General features: G+C 51.9%; 1 protein-coding gene across 2 annotated transcripts in view; it reads left to right on the forward strand.

The window, feature by feature from the left end:
* Window positions 1–19,724, forward strand: part of FAIM2 (Fas apoptotic inhibitory molecule 2) — a 51,100-nt gene that overhangs the window by 18,658 nt on the left and 12,718 nt on the right. Inside the window, exons 8-12 of one of the 2 annotated variants that reach the window (XM_073318640.2) lie at window positions 547–584; window positions 1,830–1,917; window positions 2,749–2,844; window positions 7,614–7,667; window positions 10,771–10,916. In XM_073318640.2, the coding sequence (XP_073174741.1) occupies window positions 547–584; window positions 1,830–1,917; window positions 2,749–2,844; window positions 7,614–7,667; window positions 10,771–10,916 (422 nt within the window). Of the gene's footprint in view, window positions 1–546; window positions 585–1,829; window positions 1,918–2,748; window positions 2,845–7,613; window positions 7,668–10,770; window positions 16,376–19,724 lie in introns of those variants that run through there. The other variant, XM_073318638.2, reaches the window with a different exon arrangement.

Genomic DNA, 19,724 nt, shown 5'->3' on the forward strand with positions numbered 1-19,724 from the left:
GTCCTTGCCCTAGCTCTTCTCCTGAGGCCCCACCCTCGTCTACTCCTCTTCCCCCTTCCCCCAGTCACTCGCTGCTTTTCCCTTCCCACCCACCCCTTCCCGGGTCAGGAGGGACTTGCCTGCAGAGTCGGGGCTGGGAGCTGCAGCCACCCAACGAAGGCAGGAGGCAGCCCTGGATGAATAGGGGCTGGAGCGGGTGGTGACCCGGTGTCTCTCCACCTCTTCTACGTGCAATAACCGGACTGTGGGTGTCCGGTCAATAGATCTGACCGGACACTGTCAGGTCCCCTTTTCAACCTGACTTTCCAGTTGAAAACCAGGCAACCGGCCGACCTACAAGTAGCCTCACCACTGGGATAGGCCTGGACGAAGCCTACAGCCTTAGTGGCCAAGGGAACTGGAAAGCCTTCTGCAAGACCACCATTCTGCCTTCACCCCCCTGCCTCCATGAAGGACAATTATGGGACATCTCTGAGTAATTATTCATGGAGTAACTAAGTGCGTCTCCCAGTACTAACGGTTTCTCTTTCTCCCCCCCATCCCTAGACTCTCTCCATGTCCTATCTCACTGGAATGCTCTCCAGGTAGGTCAATCCGTTAGGCATCAGATTTCTTTTCCTTAGTTCGGCTCCATGTTCCAGCTCTTCCCTACAGCCCCCTGCCTTGGCTTCCCACGTTAGAATGATCTGAGCAACACCGGCCCTTTGTTCCTTTCTGAGCTGCTAACATAGCCAAGCAAAACCTGACCCTTCCTTTGACACCAGCTGCGACCTCCGGAGGAAGCCGGTGTGAACTCCATGTGTTTTGCCAACAGCTGGCTGTGGGGAAGCTCAGATCAACTCCAGCCCCAAAGAGAGCCCGCCCGCCACCACGCGTCGTTGCAGCGGCATTGGCTTTTGGGGAGTCCACTGCCACTCCTGTTGCGGCATTTCCAAGCAGGAGGTGCTGTCAGGAGAGGGGTGGGAATGCTGGCTCAGGGCTCTGCCATTCCCATCCTCTCCCAGCCGCTGTGTAGGGAGCAGAAGAAGTGTCTCTGGGACAGTCCCACCTCTCTTAGTGCAAAGCACAGAGGGACTATTAACAGATCCAGGCTCCTGCTGGAACAAAGAGGGATCGAGGGAAGCAAATTGCAGGCTCAAGGCTGGCCATGCCAGCAGTTTTCTTCCATCTATAGCAGAAGGAGAATCCACACATCAGTCATTTCTCAGGCTTTTCCATACCTATCTAGCCAGGAACCCCCACTGTTTATGCAAAAAGAACAGGAGGACTTGTGGCACCTTAGAGACTAACCAATTTATTTGAGCATAAGCTTTCGTGGGCGACCGCCCACTTCATCGGATGCATAGAGTGGAACATATAGTAAGAAGATATATATTTATATATACATAGAGACAACATGAAAAGGTGGAAGTAGCCATACCAACTGTAAGAGGCTAATTAATTAAGTTGAGCTATTTTCAGCAGGAGAAAAAAAACTTTTGTAGTGAGACTCAAGATGGCCCATTTAGATAGTTGACAAGAAGGTGTGAGGACACTTAACATCCATGCTCAAATAAATTGGTTAGTCTCTAAGGTGCCACTAGGACTCCTTTTCTTTTTGCGAATACAGACTGACATGGCTGCTACTCTGAAACCTGTCAATATGTGTAATGACCCAGTCACTGTTTATGGGAAGAGCAGGGTAATCTCAACCCCTGGTGCTTGTTTGCCTGACCCTTGCTTTATCAGCACACCTCTGCTAAGCCCCCCTGGGAGCTCCTAATTAGCTCTCTCCTTCCATCCATTTGTGGGATCTAATTAGAAATGGGGTTTCTGTGTTCCTTTTGCAGCTATTACAATACCACGTCAGTTCTCTTGTGCCTAGGGATCACAGCCTTGGTGTGTCTTTCCGTCACCATCTTCAGCTTCCAGACCAAGGTGAGACTATCCCAGCCTGTTGGGCAGGGGATGCATCTCAGAGCGGGGAGGGAGATCTCGGTAGGGAAAGAGGAGCTGACATTCATGCAGCAAATGGTTTGGCCAGGAAGTATGTATCTGGGAAAGCGGCTAAAGGCCATGGGGGTGTACAGGAGGGAATGTCTGACAGGGATGGGGGTTGTAGTATGGGTCCTGGGGGGTCTTGGATTTTGGGTGCGGTGGGATGACAATGCTGAGGTGCATAAGGATTGGATATAGGTGGGGAACTGTATAATAATTATAGGATTTGGAGTTATAAGGTCCAGAGTGTGATGGGTGCTAGGCTACAGGATTTGGGGTGTAGGTGGGGTATGTTGAGTCCTGGGCTATAAGGTTAAGGGTACAGGATTTGGGGTAGGCTATAAGAGTGCTGGGCTATAAGAGAGGGTTTGGGGTATAGGTGTGGGTATGAAGGGTGCTGTGTATAGGTGGGGTCTGATGGGTGCTGGGTAGGGGGCTTGGGGTTGAGACAGGGTCTGATGGGTGCTGTGGATGGAGTTTGGGGTCTAGGTGAGGTTGATGGGTGCTGGGTACGGGATTTAGGGTATAGACAGGGTATGGAGGGTGCCAGGTTTGGGGTGTAGGTGGGGTCGATGGGTGCTGGGTATGGGGTTTGGGATATAGGTGGGCTAGTGACTGACAGGGCGATGTTTGTGATGCTGGGTGAGTGGCTGGGCAGGGGGCATGAAGGAGCCAGCACCTTGTCGCTGAGTCCTGCCCTATCAGCCTTCACCTTGCCCACCGCCAGCGCCCCGAGCCAATCAAACCGACGGCCCCTTTTTACCTCCACAGTTTGACTTCACCTCCTGCCAAGGTGTCCTCTTCGTCATGCTCATGGTGCTGCTCTTCAGCGGGATCATCCTGGCCATTCTCCTCCCCTTCCACTACGTAAGTGACCTCTCCTCTCTGCGGACCCCAGGCTGCTACCATGGTGCCTTCTCCACAGGGAGGAGGTGCTTGCTGCTCAGCGTCAGATGAGGATGGCCCATGGTGCAAACCACGATGCAGCCTGATTCCTAGTTAGGAAGGACAGCCTCTCTTATTTGGGCATGGGGGTTAAAGGTGGGGAAGGACCTCCCTCCCCCACTTTGGCTGCTTCCTTGTCCTTCTCCAAACTCCGGGCTAAGCTCATCCCTTGGAGTAATTTGGATGCGTCTCCTGCTGGAGTCAACAGGTTCTGATCTGAGTTACAGCTGTGTCTACCCAATGGCGTCACACTGGATTGACACCAACGTAATCCAGATCAGAGTGACTCCGGGGGTACGTATGTGATCTGAGCAGCATTGCCTCTGGAAGGAGCGAATATTTCCCTCTAGCGGCCTGTAAGTGGGTGTGTCCCTCTCGCTACCCATCAGTATGTACATAGGCGCTGACTCCGTGTGCGCTCCGGGGCTGGAGCACCCACAGAAAAAAATTCTGGGTGCTCAGCACCCACTGGCAGCCCCATGGGTCAGCACCTCCCTCTCCCACCCTGCTCCTCCTGCCCACTGGCGCTCCTGCCGAACAGCTCCTCCCCCTCCCTTCCAGCGCCGCCCGCCCGCCGTGATCAGCGGTTCCGCGGCCTGCAGGAGGCGCTGGGGGGAAGGGGAGGAGCGCGGGCAGGAAGAGGCGGGGGAGGGGGTGGGAAGAGGTCGGGCAAGATGGGGGCTTGGCGGAAGGGGTGGAGTGGGGGTTGGGCCTGGGGCAGAGCGGGGGCAGGAGGAGGGGGGGCGAGGTGGGGGCTTGGAGGAAGGGGTAGAGGCGGAGCAACCCCAGGATCTTAGTAAGTCAGCTCCCATGGGTATGTATGTAACTATTGCTACCTTTAGCCACCCGTAAGTGGATACATCCCCATAGATGCCCATAAGTAGGAGAAGTGTGGGGCATCTAGGCACAGCGAGGCTAGACAAACGAAGTGATGGCTCAGGGTGATAAACGAAGACTCTGAGTGAGCCAGAACCCACAGTAATTTGCCCCTTTATCAGCATTTTCCAGCCGCTGTAGAATTTCCAATGAGGATAAATTGCTGAACGAGAGCTCCCGCGAGGAGGGGGTGGGCGGAAGCAGACACAAAGGCTTGGAGTTTGGGGGCGCCGTCACAATCAATCGTGTTAATAATCGGGCCACCAGGAAGTGCAAACAGCTGAGCTGCCAAACCTCCCATGGGTCAGAAGCAGCTGCCAAGCGCGGGCGAAGGCAAAGGCAAGGAAGACTGGGGAGTCGCCCGGGGTGTCCTATCAAGGAATGAAGCATTCCAGCTCCCCACTCAGAAAAGAATTGCTCCAAGCCACTGTACATTGGTGTTGCTGATTGGTTCAAACCAACTGGGTGTAAGATTGGAAGCTCTGTGGGGCAGGGACTATTATATTGTTCTGCGGTTGTCCAGTGCCTAGCTCTGTGGGGTCCTGGTCTGTGACTTCAATGCATATAAAAGTAATGAAAATAACGAATAACTCCCCGATATCCAGTCCTGCAGCGGCCCTTTCTCCTCCCCACAGGATCTGAGTAACTCCCCCTGAACCCCATGGAGTCACTCTGGATTTACATCAGTGTCACTGAGTAGCAGCGACTTGAACTGCTTTGGGGAAAAAAAATCCCCTCCCCACCCCCGCTTTGCTACTGCAGAGTTGAATAAACAGCCAGACCTTTTAAATCTCGGAGCTGAATATCAGCTTAGCGATTGTATTCAGAAAAAGCTAACAGATAAACTCAGGAAATTGCCCGTAGCTGGTTGACGCTGGGAACTGAAGGAGGTGATAGACAAGCCAGGTGCTGTGGGCAAATGTGATTCATTGTATCTAGCCCCATCCAGGGGGCAGCAGTGTGCCCGAGTGGTGGGCATACTAGACTGGGTCTCAAGAGACCTGGGTTCTATTCCTCCTGCTGGGTGATCTTGGGCAAGTCAGGGCCCCTCTCTGTGCCTCAGTTTCCCCATCTGCAAAATGGGGCTAATGATCCGGCCCTCCTTTGCAAAGTGCTTTGAGATCTACAGTTGAGAAGAGCTAGTTTATTATTATGCATCTAGTTTTCTCATCTAGTCCCATACACATCTATCTAGCTAATTTTCCTTCCTATGCACTGAACCAGATTATGTCCTAGGGATTTTTGGGAGTAGCAGCCCGGAATACCTGGAGGTTCAGGTCTCCCCCCCCCACCCCTAAATCCTCTAAGCCGTATAAAGCTCCATTCCCTTGTGGGTGGATGTCAGCCGTCAAAGATGGACATGGGGGACTTACTAGAAATGGCCCCAGTACCGCATTTCAGACTGTCCAATGTTGAGAAGTGGGGAGTAAAGAGCTGGGGTTGTGGTTCAGGTCCACATCGAGAACTAACCCCACATTGGAGGGCATCAAGACTGGGATTTTCAAAGTACCCTAAAAAAGTTAGGCACCCAAATCCCTTGAATATCAATGGGATTTCAGTGCCTAACTCCCTTAGGGTATGCCTACACTGCAGTTGGAGGTGTGATTGCAGCATATATAGACATACCTGAGCTAACTTTAATCTAGCTCATGCACAAAGCAGTTGCAGTGAAGGTGTAGCAGCCCAGACTTCAGTGTGGATGGGCTGAGTACGTACACACAGGCCCAGATTGCACTGAACCCCATGCAGCCGTGGCTCTACTGGTCCCTGAGCTAGCTGGAGTCAGGTTCGTTTGGGTTCGTCTGTGTATGTTGCAATCACTCTTGCGACTGCAGTGTGGGCATTTTTGGAAACCCAGCTCATGTGTTTTCGGTCCCTTTTGGATTAATGCCAGACGTCCTCATTCGGCCCCAACCTCTGCCCTTTGTGACTTGCCTGGGAGTGGCACTGAGCCTAGGCTGACACTCGAGTAACCGATAACGAGATCTGCTCCAACTGAATTAAAGGATTTGTTCCTTCCTGGGAGATTGGGTTGGCTGAAAATGATGACCTTTGCCCCGGTGTCACCGAAGCGAAAGGTACCAGGAGGTCCTGACTCCCATTCTCCCACTCTAATGACTACACCATATTCCCCTGCCCGAGCTGGGAAGTGAAGCCAGGAGCCCTGGCTCATAAATCAGCTGCTCTAACCAGTCCAGCACACCCCACTCTGAAAGCTTGGCTTAGAACCCAGGAGTGGCTTTCCTGTTAGCTGCTTTCACCACTGCACCGTGCTGCCCCCTCAAAACTGGGTGTAGATCCTTGCGCCCAGTTACATGCTTTAACCACCTTCCCTTCTCAAAGCTGGGAATGAAAGCCTGGAGTCCTGATGGCCAGTCCGCTGGTCTAACCACGGCACCACACTCTTCTTCCCATTCTGGGAACAGAACCCAGGAGTCCAGAGGCCCAGTCAGTGACTCTGACCCTTGCCCTGTATTCCCCTCCCCAGGCAGAGAATAGAACTCAGGAATCCTGATACTTAGGCCCCTGTTCTAGCCACTAAAGCACTGGCTACTGATCAGTGTGTTTGCATAAAACCAGCCATATCCCAGGGCCACGTGTGTGCGGCCAGCTCTTGTCACGCTCACCTACCTCGCCACCCTCCTGCCATCACCCCTTTGCCGCCATGTTTTCTGTCTCTTTCCACTCCGGCGGATGCTTCTGGCACCCGACGCTGTTCACCTGCAACAACGGTGTTGGTTGTTCCCGACCGACATCCTGCTACAGGTGGCTAATGACGGTGATTGATTGCAATGCGGGGGAGGAGGTGCTGGCATCCCAGCCTTTGACGTCTTGCTCTCGATCCAGGAGCTTTTATTTTGCAATTCTTCTGCGCTGAGCGCTCAACAGACGCTGGGAAATGTTGACAAAGGAGGACGTTGCCCAGAGTCTGGCAGCCTCCATTAATCGCTTTGGGTACCGCAGTTGTTTACTTGTATCTGACTGGGCTCTAGCAGCTTTCCCAGGGCTCCCCAAGCAGCTGGGCACGTTCCTCTAGGCTGGAGACGGCTGCATTCATCTTTGATCGCAGCTGCTTTAAGCAACTGTCAGCACTGGCCTCTGAATGGAACCTGTTCTTTCTTGAAGGCCACGTTCTTTAGCTGATGACTTGAGGACATGTAGCTACGAAGGCCAGTGATTTCAAAAGGGGCGTCTGATGTGGGGTGTCTCAGTGTGAGATGCCATGGATGGCAGAGCATTCGCCATGCCAGCTGAAGTCAATGGCAGCCTGGGGTGTGCACAAAGTGGGGGGAAGCAGGGGCACCCCCAATAATCGTCAGGGGCACAGAACTCCTCCGGCCCTGGGGGTGGGGGGCAAAGGGGGAGAGTGAGCTCCTGCCGGGGCAGTGTGTGTGTGGGGATGGATGAGGGAAGAGCGAACTCCGACCAGGCCTGAGGGGTGGGGGGAGAGGTCCTGCCTCTGAAAGTAAGCCCTGGGTGAATCAAGTTGGGCACCCAAAATCCTGATCCATGTGGTCCCTTTTCTAACTGTAAGGCCTAGGTGTGTGTGAGATCATGCCACTTCTTACGGCTCATTGTGATCCTTCTGTCACTGGCTCCTGTGCTCAGTGTGATCTGGTGGTTCCTTTGCTGGCTTAGGCGACCTGGGTTCTACTCCCATCTCTGCCACAGCCTTGCTGGGATACTGTGGGCCAGTCTCTGTGCCTATGCTTCTTTCCCAAAACTGTGTCCTCCATGTTGTGAGTCAAGCCCTCCCTTTTTGCTGGTCGGGTTTCTCCCTAAAGCTGACTGGTGTATTTGTCTCTTTCCTTTAGGTGCCGTGGCTCCATGCTATCTATGCCGTGCTGGGTGCAATTGTCTTTACTATGGTAAGTGACGCCGAATCCCAAGGAATGGGAGATTGAACTTGGCCAAATCAATCAATCAATCAATCGGGTAGCAAATCGCCTGTCCCTTGCAAGGCAAGACGAGCAGGGGGAAGGAGGTGGGGTGTTTGTACTGCAGAGCAACAGGGACGTGTTTTGGACTTTCCCTTCAGGAGACCTTCATGTCCAAAGGTGGATGACAAATAACAATCCATGGGATCATCTGGGCCTAGTCCCTAGTGTGCCTGTGTCTTTCCCACCACATCAGGGCAGCGTCTGGCCTGGCTGGTGGCCCTGGTTTAAGGCCAGTCATGGTATGGAATAGCGACGGGAGTGAGGTTCATCAGCACAGCTGGGAGAGTAGTTCAGGATGGAGGGGCCTTGGCAAAGCGGTGTGTGTCTCTGGGGGTGAAGCGGTCAGGATTGGGGCAGGGAGGCAGCGAGGGGGAAACCTGCTGGTGACGGAGCAGGCTGGGAGGAACTCTGCAGAGCTCCAAGAAGCAGAGACCTTCAGTGTTGCCCAACAGGGGCAAGAGAATGATTTGTTTGGATATTGATTGGGAGTGGGAGCTACAGCTAGACCTTCGTTACCTTGAAAGGGGATTGAACTTCTAAATTCCTGCCTGGAGGGTGACCCAGACCGAAACGGGCCACTGTGGGGCCAAGGAAGCCCAGTCACAAGGGGGCGCTGGAGGGAAGGGCCCCCTGCAATCCTGCATCCTGCCCCAAGGTGGGGCCCTTGACAAGGGGCACTAGCAGAGCTGTGGGTGCGGGCAGCCCGAGACTAGAGTAGCAGAGTGTGACACGGGGGCAGGATGGACATCGCTTGGCAGAGCCATGTGTAGAATTTAGGACTGAGATAGCAGGCGGAGAGGGGTGCTCCATTGCAGCCCGGGAGGGGTGGGCGTGGTGTCAGAGCTGTGGGTCCCATGCAGATCTCCCTGCCCCCACTCCCGAGGCCCCTACCCTTTTGGGTCAAAAATACTTGCTTTATTATACCAAAAACAAACGTTGGGCCCGTACACGAGGGAGCTTCCAGGCAGCTTATCGAGCAAGTGTTTCTCCAGAGCGTACATTAGCAGAACCACGTTTGCCGTTCGGAAAGCAGGAAGCACCCGCTGAAGGTGCCACCCCAAATGGGGGGTCAGGAGGACAGCTGCCTTGGGGCGAGGCTGTGCCATCTGGGCCTGCGGGGAAATACAATAGCAGTTGAGCAATTCTTTTAATAGCTAATAAAGTCAGTTATGAAGAACTCAGATGTTTTACGATCGCCCTGTAAAATGTGCCCAGGGTTAAATGGGATATAACTGGCTCGTAAACATATACAATCAGACCCTCAACTGCTGAAGCTGATGGACCGGGCCTCTCGGGCCAATTATTATTTCTGTCACAGAAGCCCTTAGGAGACCCAGACCCCATTGCGCTGGGCATTGCATCTTCACACACGCTGCCCCAAAGAGCATAGTGCAACCAGAAAAGGTGCAGGGATGCGGCGAAAGTTGATAGATGAGACAGACGTAAGGTGGTAGGGGGAATTGGAGGCTCAGAGGCCAGCCCAAGGTCACACAGGTTAGCAGCAGAGCCATTCAGGTCCCTGATTCCCCACCTCCTAGACCGGGCCCCCTCTCTGCGCCGTTTGGCAAAGTCACCCAGTCACCGTGGGGGGAGGGGAAGGGTATAATTCTTTATAGCTGTAGCGTGACTGTGCCTGGAATGTTGTGCTGGGTTTGGGACAGCACGTTACCAGGCGGGTATTGCTCAAGTGGGAGGAAATGCAGAGAACAGCAACAGAAACAATCCCGGGGCTGGGGGAAGGGACTCGCAAGGAAGAATCAGGCTCCTTGGCCAAGCGGCAGCCAAGACGGGGGGGCTCCGGGGGTGAGGCGATGGAAGTCCCTGAAGGTAGTTAGCACCAAGGAATTGCTGGGGGTGGGGTATAACCGGGAGGAATGGAATGAAACTAAGAAAGGAGGTAGCATCAGCATAAGTTGCTTGACCATGAGACCTGTGCTGCTGCGGAGTTGTCACCCCAGGGGACGTGGCCAAAGCTCCGTGGGTTAGAACCTGCAAACTGGACAAGACAGAGCCCTCGGTTGTACGCGATGTGGCTCGGGGCCAGGTCACTGTGGTGAGAGAGGGCAGCCCTGCTGGGTGCAAAGGCACTGGCCTGATGGCATGTGAGTTGCCCTGGGGTTATCAGAGAAGTCCGTGGCAGAGGTGGAGTGGAGCCAGGCAAAAGTTTAGTAATAACCTGAAACTCATAGAAACAGTTGCTTAAGGATTGCAAAGCTTAGGAGGTCATGAGTTTCAGTAGCGAGCCTGCAGGGTCCCTGGTTCTAGGCCCCCCTCACCCTTGTCCCCCTGGAACACAGTGACCCTGATGCTTTCAGTCACTCCAGTCCCCTTCATCTGCATGTCACCTCATCTGTTGCTGGTACCAGACTCTAGCAAAGTGGGTGCATGCCAGGGTGGCACTCAGACAAAGAGGTTTAGCTGACCAGTGCCTGGCTGCTGTTTAGCCTGGAAATTAAGATTGGGTTCTCAACTCCCACATGGAGAGAGCCCTCCCTCCTTATCCTCAGCTGGAATTGAATTGCCCAGCGCTATGGGCAGGGCTGGAGTGAAACCAGTTTGGGTCACTGTTGTGACCTGCTTCCATGAGCCATACTGGGAGCTGCATCCTTAACAAAACAGCGCATAATTCCTCCTGCATCTTCGACCACCTTGGGAATAATCCAATGCACTGCGGGATAATGGGGTGGTAGCCTGGCCAAATCTCCTTTTGGAGTGTAGCAATATTTATCCACTCCCCTACACAAGTCACCCAGCAGGCCAGTGGGAGAGTAAGGACTTGAACCCAAGTCTCCTGAGTTCCCATTTGCTGCTTTGCCCGCTGGGCCATGCTGCCTCTCCATGATAAAGTTTTGAAGTGTTGTCATGGGGTGGTAAACAGCAGCTGAGTTCCACCCAAGAACCAGCTGCATTTTAATAGTGGGTATAATTAAGCAATTCTCGTAGCTGTTGATTGGGCTCCTTGGGGGCAAAAGGGTCCTGTGGCAAGCATGCGATGTCTTTGTGGGTCTGTTTTCCCTCTCTCTCCCCTCAGTTCCTGGCATTCGACACGCAGCTGCTGATGGGGAACCGCCGGTACTCACTGAGCCCAGAGGAATACATCTTCGGAGCCCTCAATATCTACCTGGACATCGTCTACATCTTCTCCTTCTTCCTCCAGCTCTTTGGCTCCAGCCGGGAGTAAGTGCAGTGAGAAAGCGTCTGTCCTCGCCCGGCGAAACAGAAAAATGTTAAAAAAAAAAAAAAAAAAAAAAGAGGGGAAAATTATAGCCAACCTTTCTGGTCCCTTTGCCAGCTCCATTCCATCTACTGAGCAACCTCCCTGGTTCCTTCTGCAGCCTGTACATATGCTGTTAACCCTTTGTGACCCAGAAAGCAAACTGGAGTGGAAATGCTATGCTTCCTCCCACCCCCTGAAATCAAACCAGAGCAGGGTCGGTAGTGCCGGCAGGGCAGAAGTCTGGGCTCTCCCATTTGCAAAGGTTCCCCTTCTGGCTTCGGGACATTATTGCATGTAGGCACGGTATGCTGTGTGCTGCTGAGATGCAGAGCCTGGCTGTGAAAGGGGAAAAGATGGGGGCTGGGAATTTGTTGGGGTCCTGGCAGGAGAACCAGCAGCTGAACAAAAGAAGGGAGTAGGTTAGGGTTCCAGGATTGCAAAGGTATCCACCTTCCCGCCTCCGTGCGCAATCTGAGTCATGTGATTCCAGTAGAGACGCAGCCTAGAAGTGAATGGCGCCTCTTGGTAGTCCCGCTAGCAGTCATCCACCTGCTGCGAGAAGAGCAGCCCCCTAAGAGACATCCCCAGCACCCTCCAGGCCTTCCTGTGTCTCCTTTCTACCAGACCACGAAACTGAGAACCCCCTTTCCTCCCATAATGCCTCCCAGGCCAGGCTGATCACTGATGTGGGACTCACCTACCCAGCCAGCTGCCTCAGGGGGTGAGTAGATTGGAGCTGTCTGAGGGATGGGCCCCAGGCGGGATTGCAAACAGGTGTCAAGGGGTCATGATACCAGCTTGCCCTTTCTATATCACTAAATGGGGAGGGAAGATAGGTCCCAGTTAGATCCTGGCTAGATGGGAGCCAGGTCCTGGAGTCCTAGGATGGAAAAGGTGAAGCACCAGCCTATGCAAAGCCAGGAATCCTGTGTCCCTGGGGAAGATGGCGAGATTGGACGAAGACCCTAGGGACTCATGGATTCATTAGTGTCCTACAATAATGGCTTCGAACTCTAGATGCTCCATCGTACAGTGCATCCGGGGTCACCACCACCACGAATGCAGTTGTATTGCTTGGTGAGCATGCACAGCTTGGAAGGGCAGAGAGGTGTCTGCATCACACCCTGGTGGTACTGCACGGATGCCCCCATGCAAGCTCCCCAGACTGCAGATTGGACAGCAGGTGCTGGAGAGGTCTTCTTTCTAATCACTGGAGAGCATCACATCCACCAGCAGGGTTGGGTGGCATTAATGCTCTTGAACAAGATTCCCTGACCCCCTCCGTCCTCCATCGCAGCAGGGCAGCAGAAGGTTCCTTCTCCTGAGGCGACTTCTGAGATGCTGAAACTATGGAGCTTGTAAACACTGACGTTACATGAGTCACCCAAGAACGGGGTGCCAGCTGCAGGTCCCTTAAAGCTGGATCTCAAGCAATTGCCAGGCCTGCTACGTGTGAGCTGGCACAAAGCATGACGAGCTAGATGTTTCTTGCACTACCCTTTGCTGGTGAGCAGATGTTTCAGCACCTCTCCTCAGAAGGCACTTAGTACTCAAGGAACAATAGCTGACGTGCGGCCTGTCGCTAAGGAGAGAGAGTCTGATGAGTTCTGCAGGGACAGAACCAAATGAAGTTGGACCAAATACCAATATCCCCGTTTAAAAAAGTCCATTCTACCAGCGTGAATAACGTGGCAGAGGAGCTGATCTAGGGTTATCCTGCCCCATTGTTACACGTTCAGGGGAACCCAATGCAGTTTTGAAGAAGGAAACTGAGGGATACACCCAGGAGTACCCAGGAAATACCCACATCATTTAGTGAGGGCTACCGAGGTGGCATTCCAAGAAACCACTTGGAATAGAGTGCCAGGTCTTAGTGTGCTTGTGCCAGGTTGTAGGACCCTGAGGACAAAAAGAGCTGTCCTGCTGACTCATCCTGGCAGCTAGATCAGGTGGATCCTATTAGCCTCAACCCAGGATATAAAAGGAATTTTTGAGTGTCTCCCTGAGACAGAGAAAGCACTAGGGTCAGGAACAGAGGAGGCCCTTCAGGGAGCAGTTGCAGAAACAGCAAAACTCATGCGCAAGCTCCGGTGAGACGTTTCTAATTGTTGTTATGGACCTTAAAGGTAGAGGGGACACTAGGAAAAAGGGTAAGTTTGGACTTGAGCCTGGATGTGTGAGGAGAAAAGGGGGAATGCCCATGCTGCTGACACAGAGTGGCACCCTGAGAAATGCCCACTATCCGGATGGATCACTGAGGATGACCCAAGAACCACCCAGGCGGGGCTCTCTCTCACAGAACTAACTGAAATGCCAGGTAGTGAAAGCAGCCTCTTTGCTATTCAGCTATCCAGGCCCTTATTTTCAGCTCCCCTGCCCTCCAAGCTGGGCCCTTTGGACAACCCCGAGTGCACCAGTATCTTTCCATCTTTGCCCTGTTAATATCCCCCATTTGGAAATCAACTGGCTAATTAACGGTAGGGCCCCAGGCTGAGATAAGATAAGAGGCATTTAATGCTTATTTAAAAGGCGATCTCTCCCCTGATAGGGCCCTTTATCTGAAATCTCCCTGGGAAGACCAGGGCATGTGCGTCAGCAGGTTGCTTCTAGCCATTCCAACCCGCTGGAGGGGGAACCTGTGCCAAGATCTCCATACTGTACATTCCTTCTCTGCTGCTGTCCTGCTTCCCAGGCATGCACACGCCTTCCACACGTGCCTCGGCCCCGCGCTGGGCGAAGCAGAGGAAAGTTACTGTGCACAGGGTTGTAGGAAGTAAATCTCATGTTCCTTTACTGCGCCTCTGCTGATCCCTTATGTTCAGAGATAATCCTGCTCTTCCCACACCCCTGTCCCTCCCGGTTCCTTATTGCCTGATCCAAGGACATCACTTTTGTACACATTCAGGACACAGCGCGGGCACTCTACCAGGGGGATGGGCGTCTGTGGAAGGCTCCATCTGCAGGGACTTAGAGATGCGGCAAAGTGCAGCCCCTCTGAACTTCACAGCGACAATGCGGGAGAGTTGATGGTGTCGTTCTGGATTTACAGCAGTGGGGACAGAGCACAGGATTTGGCCCCTCTGGGTTGTATGTCGACATGTCAGTTGGAGGTGTGATTGCAGCTCGGGTAGGCATACCTCTGCTGGCTTGAATCTAGCCAGCGGGGTTAAAAATAGCAGTGAAGCCCTGGCAGGGTGGACCCCGGCACGGGCTAGCAGTGTGAGTACATACCCTGGCTTCCAGGTGGGCTTGAACAGCCCGTACTGCTGTTTTTAGGTGTGCTCGGTGGTTGAGGGCAGGCCTACCTGCCACCATTACAGTATAGACTCCGGCTGGGTCAGCATCCTGAGAGATCTGCTGGCAGAAAGTGGCAGCTGTTTACTCAAGTTATACTTCTTGGTAATAATAATTAGCACTTACCGTCTTCAGAGCTGTTTACAGACATATAGGCCAAAATCATCAGCAGTGGCCAGTGAGTTTTATTATTATTATTTTGTGTTGCCGTAGCCCCTGGAGCTCACAGATCAGGACCCCATTGCTAATGGACGGTTAAAATGCTACGAGTTTGATTCCCTTACATTCTGGGGAGATCAAAAGAGCAGAAGAGATAAAGTGCTGGCTGCAGAAGCTTTCCAAGCCGGGACCCAGTTCACCATGGCCCTGCGACATGACTCTTCATTTACACCAGTGCAAAGTGGGCACAAAATGCAGGTGTAAATGATGACACATGGTGCAGGTTTAGCAGAGAAGCAGGCCTGATTACTACCAGGTGAAAGGAGAGAGCTGGGTTCATACTGGTCCCAGCACAATTTGCTTCTTAACATATTCGCCCTGCCTGTCTCCTTGAGAATGAGTTCTTACAAAAGACAACCCCTAATCCACAGATTCCTTTATTTATGAAATCCCTATGGCCTGCAAAGGAAGCTGCAAATAGGCTGTTATATATTGTAGCAAATCCATGATCACATTGGCTCTTCCTAGATGTTGCTGCACTGCACGCAGTGGCCATTTAGAACTTCACAGTGACAGTAGGGATAGACCATGGATCTTTCTAGTCCAAAAGCCCAACCCACTGGGTGAAAGGAGAATCTCCATTAGATGCTGGCAGTATAGGGCCTATGACACACATATGAATTATGTTTCTATCTTGTAGAGTGTGGTGGTGCACGTATATATTAACTGGGTCAGTGCAATATCTTGCACAGGATGCTGCAACCCTTAATACAGAGAGGAGGGTGGAGGAAAGGAAATAAGTGCCCTGACAAAGAAAATTATTGAGCACTTGGAAACAGGGGACAGATGGTTTGAGGGATGCGATTACAGGGGAGAAATTGTCTGGATATCCCCCTCACCCCCTAGTCGAACCCTCTCTGCAAGGATCTTAGCAGAAACTGAAAACACAGTTTACCTCATTACCTACCCCCAGACAGCTACTGCAGAGAAGGGCAAATGCTTCCCTCTGCACCTAGGCCAGGGCTGATTTTTTGAGGCATTAGCAACCTCCTGAGTTGCAATCTTCCAGCCTGAGAAGGACCCGGATGTGGACAGTCACATACTTTAAGGAAAAGTCCAAATCCAGGTCCAAACTTTGCAGCTGCCTCCCGTCTCTACAATGGGTTGAATCAGAACCCTGAATCCAAATGCCTCCTGGACTTCGGGAGAAATTTGGATCTGGCTCCTGGTCCAAACTTTGCCCCCTCTCTCTACAAGCGGCTTGATCCAGATGCCAGGTATACTTTGGGAGAAGCCCTGATCTGGATCCCAACGTGGCCACTTGGCCCAATCTCTTCTGCAGTGTGGAGTGATTCACCTTTCACCACCAAGGCCTGACTTGCTGCTACTGCAGTGGAAAACACCTGCATGGCACCTGCTCGTCTCTCTCCAGGGGAAAACAATTAAACCAGAATAGCTTGCTGCCCCTTTGTGTTTCTTGGTGGAATTGCAGGGGCTCTCATCCTTGCATGTCCCATCTGTTCCGGTTGCTGCTGTCACTGATGCTATTTAGCCTCCTCTGTGGATTTCAGCCGATCCAGCTCTCCAAGCAAGGGCCTGATCCTGTTCCCCGTTGAAGCCAGCAGCAAAAGTCCCTGGCGCTTAGATACAACAGGGATGAGGAACATGTTAGCACCGAGAGGGACGAAGTCTCTGTTGGTTTCAGTGACGCAGGATAGGGGCCCTAAGGGAGACATATCAGAGGGCAAGGGCTGGGTTTTCCCTACAGGGGCTTGGGTGATGCGGGATTGTTTGTCTCCATCCATACAGCTCTTCTTGCTCTGCACTTGTTCTCGAGCCTCGAAATCCCAGCTCCACCTGTGACCAGTGCACTCCTCCCTCCCTCCTTCCATTCCTTTGATTCTGTTGTAAATAAAATTTTGTATTTTCTCTGGACATTGCTAATAAATTGTTGCAAAACTGGGAAGATCCTTGTTTTTCTTTCTGGTGGAGGCGAGGGTGGAGGCAGAATAATGTACAGCAGGCTTTGTAGATTAGTTGTTGTTTTTTTTTTTTTTTAAGGCCAGAAAGAACCTTTAGATCATAGATTCTAAGGCCATATGGGACCACTGTGATCATCTAGTCTGACCTCCTGTATAAAACAGGCCAGACGATTTCATCTGCTTACTCCGGGATTGAGCTGAGTAACTTGTGTTTGACTAAAACATCTCTTTCCAGAAAGGCATCCAGGCTTGATTCAAAAACTTCAAGAGATGGAGAATCCACCACGGCTGTATCACTCTCAGTGTTAAAACAAAGAGGGCCTTATTTCTCATTTGACTTTGTCCAATAATCACCCTCAGTGTTAAAACAAAGAGGGCCTTATTTCTCATTTGAATTTGTCTGGCTTTAACTTCCAGCCTTTGGTTTCTGTTCTGCCTTTCTCTTCTAGATTAAAGAGCTCTTTAGCAGATGATATTTTTCTCCCCCTGAAGCATAGGCGCCAGCTTCCTCTGGGCCCACGGGGTGCTCAACCCCTCGCTCAACCCCAGGCTCTGCCCCTTCCCCCACGCCCCCACCCGCCCCACCTCTTCCCACCCAGTTCCGCCCCCTCCTCCCAAGCATGCCCCATGCCCACTCCTCCCCGTCACTCCCAGAGCCTCCTGCATGCCTCAAAACAGCTGATCGCGCAGGCGGTAGGCGCTGGGAGAGAGGGGGAGGCACTGATCGGCGGGGCAGCAGGCGGGCGGGAGGTGCAGGCGGGAGGGGGGACCTGGCTGCCAGTGGGTGCCAAGCACCCACAAATTTTTTTCTGTGGGTGCTCCAGCGCTGGGGTCAGGGCCTATGCCCTGAAGGTATGTATGCACTAACCAAGTCGCCTCTTCTTTTGGATAAACTAATTGAGCTCATTATATATAAAATTTTATTCTCATAGCAAAATGACTAAGAATTATTATTTTATCAACTACAATTGGTTAATAACATAGTAAAAGCATCCTGTTAGATTGGTTAATCGTTAAATCACGCGGTGTTTTAATTTCCTGTGCTGCAAGGAGCTGCAGGAGACATTAAACAGCCACTTGCGGCTCACAAGCCTCAGTCTAAGTATCACTGGTGTAGGGGTGTGTGTGTGTGTGTGTGTGTATATTGCAGTTATTAAATGTGAAACCTATCATGGGACAGAATTCCTAGAAAGGTAACTGACCTGGGTCATTGCCATATAAACATCATTCTATCCATTACCATATATGAGAGGGATAATTAGGAACTCTCAGTGCTGAAGCCTGTTATGATCCTCAACAGAGTAAATTGCTGATGACTCAGGCCGCTTTCGACACACACGGCTTCTTGCGCAGCAGTGCTAAGTTAGCTCGGTTTCACCCTTGTTGTGCCAAACGCAATGTATAAGAGCCGATGATTTGCAGTGAGGGAAGGTGCGTGCCTGGGCTCAAAGGAACTGCCATCTGGGATTGAAGCAGTGGTAGGACAGAGGCCAGTATCAGCTGGTTCAAAGGCAGGTGCAAGAAATCCTAACGTGAGTTAAGGGGGTACCCTGTTTACTGGATTCCCCCTCAGTTAAAGGTTGGCTTACACCCTCAAGCATGAGGGCTTATATCACTGTGCACTGAGGGGTGTACTACCTCGAGAAGGCATGGTATGGAGCAGACAGCCAAGAGAGCTGGGGTGCAGTCAAGGAGCCCCCGGCTCTGGGCTATATAAACTGGGAAAGGAAGCTGAGCAAGGGAGGAGGGAGTAGGAGCCATGCTGGCTGCTATAGGGTGCAACCCCCCCCACCCCCACCCCCAGGTCACTAGCCTGACCTGGGCCCTCGTGACTTTGTTCAGAGTAGAAGTTTGGTTGCTCCAACTCAAGGCTCTGTGGTAAGGACCATGTGATCTGGGTTCAGCGGCTCCTCCCCGGCGTGATGCCGAAGGGAAAGGGAGAAACCTGCCCGTTCAGTTTGTTAAACATAAAGGTACGGCTACACTGTAATTAGACGCCCGTGGCTGGCCCGTGCCAGCTGACTTGGGCTCGTGGGGCTTGGGTGGAAGAGCTTTTTCATTGCAGGGTAAAGGTTTGGGCTGTAGGACCTTGCGAGGTGGAATTGTCCCAGAACTCAGGCTTGCAGCTAGAATGTCTACACTGCAAATAAACAGCTCCTTACCACAAGCCCTGTGAGCCTGTCAGCTGGCACAGACCAGCCACATGGTTTTAATTGCAGTGTATACATACCCGGATCAGCGGGCAGCGATTGATCCAGCTGGGATAAATCTAGCCTAGATGTGATAAATTGACCCCCGAGAGGTGCAGGCGGAGTCGACGGGGGAGCAGCCGCAGTGGACGCACCACGGTGAAAACACCATGGTAAGTCAATCTAAGTATGTCAACTTCAGCTACGTTATTCACATAGCTGAAGTTGCATAACTTAGATCAATTTCCCCCACCCCTCCTTCCCCCTAGACCAGGGCTAAGAGAACTAGGAACTTTGCTAGCTGGGGTTGGTTCACAGGCCTTCTTAAAGGGGACATGGGTTTTTTTTGTTAATTTGTTTTTTGCCTCCCCTTTCTCAGATTCTGTATACCCTTCTCCATTTTTATTTACGCGTATTCAGTATAACAGCGGATGGTCTCATTTGCCCCAGAATTCTCCAAACCTTTTCGAATCTTGCTATGCTTTAGTTCACAATATCTTAGGCCAGTGGTTCTCAACCAGGGATACATGTATCCCTAGCGGTACACAGAGATCTTCCAGGGGGTACATCAATGCATCTAGATATTTGCCTAGTTTTACAACGAGCGACACAAAATGCACTGGTGAAATCAGTGCAAACTAAAATTTCATACAAACAGTGACTTGTTTATACTTCTCTATATACTATACACTGAAATGGAAGGAAATGAATTAGAATATGAATATTGGAATATTTTCTAATTGGATGGCAAAAATAAGAACGTCAGCAACTGTTCAGTACTCGTGCGCTGTGACACTTTTGTATTTTTATGTCATTTTTAAGTGAGGTGAAAGTTGGGGGTACACAAGACAAATCAGACTCCTGAAAGGGGGACAGGAGTCTGGAAAGGTAGAGGGCCACTGGCTTAGGCCAATGAGTTCCAGTGGCGAATTGAAAAGAATTCCTTAAAGGCACAGAGCACTCCTCATCTCAGAGGATCCAAACCCGCAAGGCACTTTCCCCAACCTCTGAAATGCAGCTGCCTCTGGGGGTGGAAGGTAGTAGCCGTCTAAATAGCACAGCAATGCATGACAGAAAATGAGAACAATATGGAATCCAGCTGAAACTAAAGAAGAAAAGGCATGTAAAAGCAGGATGGAATGAC

Source organism: Lepidochelys kempii, chromosome 20 (genome assembly GCF_965140285.1).
Source record: "Lepidochelys kempii isolate rLepKem1 chromosome 20, rLepKem1.hap1, whole genome shotgun sequence".
Lineage (NCBI taxonomy): Eukaryota > Metazoa > Chordata > Testudines > Cheloniidae > Lepidochelys > Lepidochelys kempii.